At 74.4% G+C, this 5752-nt stretch overlaps 2 protein-coding genes across 3 annotated transcripts in view; one reads left to right on the plus strand and one right to left on the minus strand.

Moving 5' to 3' along the window:
- The window catches only part of TMBIM6 (transmembrane BAX inhibitor motif containing 6), a 5664-nt gene extending 5233 nt beyond the window's left edge, over positions 1-431 (minus strand). The window contains exon 1 of one of the 2 annotated variants that reach the window (XM_017836702.1): positions 323-431. The gene's annotated coding sequence lies outside the window, so the exon portion shown is untranslated. Of the gene's footprint in view, positions 1-254; positions 279-322 lie in introns of those variants that run through there. The other variant, XM_017836703.1, reaches the window with a different exon arrangement.
- A 361-nt stretch (positions 432-792) lies between these two features.
- FMNL3 (formin like 3) overlaps positions 793-5752 on the plus strand; it is a 13265-nt gene continuing 8305 nt past the window's right edge. Inside the window, exons 1-6 of the mRNA XM_017836618.1 lie at positions 793-968; positions 3434-3517; positions 3613-3693; positions 3777-3853; positions 4927-5010; positions 5351-5503. Coding sequence (XP_017692107.1) covers positions 819-968; positions 3434-3517; positions 3613-3693; positions 3777-3853; positions 4927-5010; positions 5351-5503 — 629 coding nt within the window. The 5' untranslated portion in view covers positions 793-818. The remainder of the gene's footprint in view (positions 969-3433; positions 3518-3612; positions 3694-3776; positions 3854-4926; positions 5011-5350; positions 5504-5752) is intronic.

Raw genomic sequence — 5752 nt, forward strand, 5'->3', positions numbered from 1 at the left:
CGCTCGGGCCCGAGCGACCTTTACCCGCGGCTTTCTGCACCCGGCCCAGGCGCTGCCCCGCCGCTTCCCCTCCTCCCCCCGCTCCCCCAGCCCCGATTCCCTCCGATCCCCCACGGTAGAACCGGGCGGAGCCCCACCAGGGCCCGATCCGCGCGCGCCCCCTCTGCCGCGGGGCCTGGGGGGTGCGGGACCCCCCGGATAGCCCTGAGAGGGGTGCTTTAGGGGGGTTCCCTGGCTCCGCAGCCCCCTCGGACCTCCCAGACCCTTCTCTGGCCCCCCCGTCCCGGTCCGGGCCCCCCCGTCCCGCGCCCCCCGCCCGCACCTGCGCCGCGTCCGCCGCCCGTGCCAGGCCTCGAGCGCCGCGCACCGCCCCGCGCCGCCGATTGGCTGAGCCCCCTCCTGGTCCCGCCCTTCGCCTCGTCCCATTGGTTTTCGCGGGCCCCGGGGGCGGGGCCCGGCGCGCGCCGCCGTTACCGCCCGGGCCGCGCCCGAGCGTCGCCGTTGGGCCGCGCCGAGCCCCGCCCCGCAGAGCGCGAACGCGACGCTGATTGGCTGCCGCGGGCGCGGATCTGGCCAATGGGAGCGCTCCGTTCGCTGCGGGGGCCTTCGCGAGCCCCCCCGCGGTGGCGCGGCCGCACCCCGGGGCGCCCCCTGGCGGCGGCGCCGGGACCGGCAGCGGCGGGGGCGGGACCGGGACCGGGCGGGACCGGGAGGGACCAGGCGGGGCGGGGGGGGCGGGACCGGGAGGCGGCGGCGGCGGCAGCGCCGGACACGACGGGCTGAGCCTCCCCCGCCGCCCCCCGGTGCCTGGGCCGGGGATGGGGAACGTGGAGAGCGCGGACGGGGAGGCACTGCCCCGGGGCCCCGGAACGGCGGCAGGCCACCCGGGGGGGCCCGGACTGTTCGCCCCGGGCAAGATGCCGATGCCGGAGCCCTGCGAGCTGGAGGAGCGCTTCGCGCTGGTGCTGGTGAGAGGCCGACTCCCGCCGCTCCCCCCCGCGGTTACCAGTGGGCTCCTCCGGTTCCCGGTGCGCCCCCGCGGTGCGCTTCCACCCTACTCCGTCCCCGCGCCCCCTCCGGGTCCCGCTGCGCCCCCCTGGTCCGCCCCTTCCCAGGACCCCTCCCGATGCGCCCACCCGGGCCACGGGGCAGGCACCGGGCACCGCCGGGACGACACTGGCGCCGGGAGCCACCGGGGACGGGCGGGGAGCGCTGGTGCCCGCGGGGATGGGCAGTGGCCTCGGGGCCGTGGGGAATACCCCGCCCGGGACAGCCCCGGGGGGTGACGCCACTCCCGGTGCCACCGGCGGGCCCCCTGAGGCCCCGGGGACTTTGTGAACCGGGAAAGTCCCGTCGGGGCGGCGAGCGGGGCTGCGGGAGGCGGGTCCCCCTGGTTGCGGGGGTCCCCAGGGCTGGGGTTCCCCCTTGGGTGCCGATTCCCGGTGGAGGCGGGGGTTCCCGGTAGGTGCGGGGGTTCCCGGTGAGCACGGGTCCCCCGCGCGGTCCCCGGCCCGTTGTCACGGACGGGGCGGTGGCCACCCCGCCGCGGTCACCGGCCCAGCCCGCCGGTGCCACCGCGTCCCCGGGACGTGGCTCGGCAGTGCCCCGTCCCCACCCCGTGCCACCGGTGCCATCGGGACCCCCAATACTGCGGGAGGGAACCCACCGGCGCCGGGCTCGCGGCGCGGGCCGTCCCGGTGGCCCCTCCGCGTCGCCGGCTTTGTTTGGCGGGGGAGACACACCGTGACCGGTGACACCGGTGCCCCCCGGTCCCCGACGCCCGGCCCCGCCGTCCCGGTGGGGGCCGCCGCCAGCGGAAGCCGCGGCCAGGCAGGAAATGCCGTGTGGTCCCACGGGGCTCTGGAAGCCGAAACCGGAGGGCATCGGGGGGGGCATCGGGGGGCACCGGCACCGCCGGCGTGGGCGCGTCCCGCCGGTGACCGAGCGGCTCCCGCCCGCGGCGCCGCTGTCCGTCCCGCATCCCACGCGGGGCGGATGCGGCCGTCGGTCCCCGCGGGGCCGGTGGCGGGGGGGGACACCGATACCGGGGAGGGGCTCAGTTCGGAGGGTTGTTGCACCCCCCCTCACCTCCCAAAATGTCCCCCGCGCCCGTCGGCGGCGCCCGGTGCCGTCCCGACTGCTGCCGGGGGTGGAAAAATATTCCATCATGTGATGGAGCTCCGGCGGCCCCCGGACGGGAGGATCCGCCCCGGTGCCCCCCAGCCCCAGGATGCGCTCCAGCCCCGGTACCGCCGTTCCCGGGGGGGGTTCGGCCCCCGGGACAGCCGTGGGGGCTCCCGGTGGGGGCGGCGGCGGAGGAAGTGCCCGGCCGGGAGCGGCCGCGCTCCCACCACAAAGGCAGGAAACCGAGCGGCGGGAACGCCGGGGCGGGCGGCTGCGCTTCAAAGCCCCCCGGTGCCCCCCCGATGCCCCCGAGACCCCACCCGGGGTCTCCGTGTGTCCCTTCCGCCTCCGTCTCCGGGAGGGCCCTGGGATTTCGCCTGTGGCCCGGGGGGAATAAACGGAGACCTTTGGGGAGGGAACGGTGCCCCTTTTGGGGGCAGTTTTGGGGGGCCCCGTGCTGGCGGTGACATCCCCGTGGGCCCGCGGGACCCCTGCCCAGGGGTGTTCGGTCTCGCCCAGTCTCTGTATCCCGGTTTCCTGCGGCTTTGTGGGATCGGGATGAGCAGGGGAGGGATAATTTTAGCTGCCACGGGGCGGGTGGAGCGGTGGCAGTGACCGGCTCCCGATAACGGGGCTGCCCGGACCTGCGTCACCGGGGTGACATCACTCACGGGGGTGGCATCGCCCACCGGGATGGCATCGTGTGCTGTGACGGCATCTCCCGCGGGGGTGGCACTGCCCCAATCCCGCGGCCATCCGGCATCCCCGGTACCCCCTGGGACACTCCCTTTGTGTCCCCTGTGCCACATCCTGCACTGTGGGTCCTGGGGTCCCCCGTGGGGCTTCCCGGTGTCCTGGTGAGCCAGCACCGGTACCTGGCCTTGTGCCCAGTGCCTCAGTGAACTGGGACCGATGCCAGGTCTCGTGCCCGGTGTCCTGGTGAGCTGTCACCAGTGCCAAGTCTCGTGCCCGGTGTCCTGGTGAGCCGGCACCGGTGCCCGACCTCGCCGCGGTCGGGAGCGGAGGCTGCGGTTGCCGCACGGAAGCGGGTGCAGACAGGAAGGACACGTCGGGGATGAGGAGATTTGGTGCTGCCCGCAAGCTGGCACGTGGCCCTGTTGGCACTGCTGGCACTGCTGTCCCTGTGCCACATCTGTGCCCACCAGTGCCGGTGACCCTGGTTGTGCCATGGGCCTGAGTGCCCTTAAGGGGGACCCTGGCTGCGTTGTGGGTGCTTTTTGGGTCTGGGTGCCCCCGGGGGGCACAGTGTCCCTGTGTCCCCAGGGTGACACCTCCGCTCTGCCCCCAGAGCTCCATGAACCTGCCCCCGGACAAAGCCCGGCTCCTGCGCCAGTACGACAACGAGAAGAAGTGGGACCTCATCTGTGACCAGGTGGGGGCTGAAGGGTCCCAGGCATCCTGGGGGGGGGTCTGGGTGAGCTGTGCCTCTGTCCCAGTGTCACCAACGCCCCCCCTCGTCCCCTCCAGGAGCGGTTCCAGGTGAAGAGCCCCCCCCACGCCTACATCCAGAAACTGCGCAGCTTCCTGGAGCCAGGTGTCACTCGGAAGGTGAGGGACCGGGGGGGCCTGGGAGGGGCCCGGGGGTCTGGGGGGCTCTGAGGGGGCACAGCTCAGCCTTGCTCTGCCCCCAGAAGTTCAGGAGGAGGGTTCAGGAGTCGACCAAAGTGCTACGTGAGCTGGAGATCAGCCTGAGGACGAACCACATCGGGTGAGTGGGGGGTCCCAGGGAGGGGCTGTGGGGTCCTAGTGTGGGGTGTGGGGTCCTGGGGGAGGGTGCAGAGTCCCAGGTGGGGTGCAGGGTCCCAGGGTGGGGTGCAGGGACGCGGGGGGGCTCTGGGGTCCCGTCACCAGCCCCGCACAGCTGCAAGGGAAGCCGGAGGCGCTGCAGGAACTGGGCCGGTTCCTGCCCCGGCCCGCGGGCAGGTCCCGGGGGCGGATGCCGGGGCGGATGGGCCGGGGATGACGCCCTGGACGAGGCAGCGTGGCCAGATCCCGCCTGGCTCCTCCTGGCACCTCAGGGCTCGGTCGGCACCGTCCCCGAGCCGGTGACACCCCGATCCTCCCCAGGGTGCCCCGGGGGCAGCGCGGGGCGGCGGGAGGGACGGGGCGGTCCCGGGGGTGTCGGGGCCGTCAGCGGCGGGTGCCCGGTCGTGCCCGCGTGCCCGGGGCGGCTCGTGCACGTGCTGGGCTCTTCCCCGCCGCCGGCCCCGCTCGTCCCTGCCCACGGACCCAAAATAGCAGCAGCCGGAGACAGGAAACGGGCTGGGGCGAGGGGCTGGCGGCGGCAGGAAAGGGGCAGCTGCGGCCCCCCCGGCTCCCTGACGCAGGGCCGTGGGCAGGCGTGGGGGGACCCCCGGCGCTCCTGGGTGAAGCCCCCAGCCCGCGCACCCCACTCCGTGCACCCCCACCCCTTTCCACACCCCTCCCTGCCCCTGGGCACAGCACCTCACATGTGCACCCCGACACCCTCCCCCCAGGCGTCGGGGCACCCCGAAACCCCCCCACCGCGGGGTTCCCAGGGTGGGGGTGGGGGTGCAGCAGCCCCGGCACCCACCTCTGTTTCCCGCCCGCGCCGAGCCCTCCCCGCCCTGCAGCCCACAGATAACCCGGTACTGGTGCTGGCACCGGCGATAGCACAGGGGCTGCAACTGCCACGGCAGCCCCGGGGTGTCCCACCCCCCTCACCGTCCCTGCGCCACGACGGGGATCCCTGTGGTGGAGGGGGTCGTGCCGGGGGGGGTCCCGACCCCTGCGGGCCCTGATGGGTTCCTGGTGCCGCAGGTGGGTGCGGGAGTTCCTCAACAACGAGAACAAGGGGCTGGACGTGCTGGTGAACTACCTGTCCTTCGCCCAGTGCGCCGTCATGTGAGTGGGGTCGGGGGGACCCTGGGGTTTGGGGGGGTCCCCGGTCCCTGTAGCAGCCCCCTGCTGTGGGCAGCCAATGCTGGTTGGGTCCCTTATCATCCCTGGGACACCACAGGGGGGACCCACTTGCCGTGGGGGCCCGAAGGACAAGGGATGCTCAGCCCCCTCCTGCCCACCCTGAGGGTCCCAGAGCCACCTTCGCGCCTGTCCCTGCCCCGCTGCCCCCCTGCCCCCTGCCTCAGCGCTTGCCTCTGTGTGCCCCCTTGCCAAAGCCTTGTGCCCCCTTGCCAAAGCCTTGTGCCCCCCCGCCCTCGCACGCGTGTGTCCCCCCCCCCTCCAGGTTGGATTTTGAGGGCCTGGAAGGCGGCGAGGACGGCGCGCTGGAGAAGCTGCGCGCCTGGAGCAGGTCCATCGAGGATCTGCAGCACCCCAGCGCCCTGCCCGCCCCCTTCGCCAGCAGCCTGGCCCGCTCGGCCCGCCAGACCGCCCTACGGTACGTACCCGGGGGGACACCCACCGTGGGGGCACGTCCCACTGGGGGGGCACGTCCTGCTGTGGGGGTACGTCCTGCCGGAGGGCTCTGGCTGGCCACGGAGCTGCTGCTTGCTGCGTGCTGAGCCACGTGCCCATGTGCCACGGCGTGTGCTGGTGTGCCGTGCCACGTGCCCGTGTGCCACAGTGTGTCCCAGTGTGCTGTGCCATGTGCTGGTGTGCCACGGCGTGTGCCAGTGTGCTGTGCCAC

The sequence above is a fragment of the Lepidothrix coronata genome, unplaced genomic scaffold, assembly GCF_001604755.1.
Source record: "Lepidothrix coronata isolate B3197 unplaced genomic scaffold, Lepidothrix_coronata-1.0 Scaffold281, whole genome shotgun sequence".
Lineage (NCBI taxonomy): Eukaryota > Metazoa > Chordata > Aves > Passeriformes > Pipridae > Lepidothrix > Lepidothrix coronata.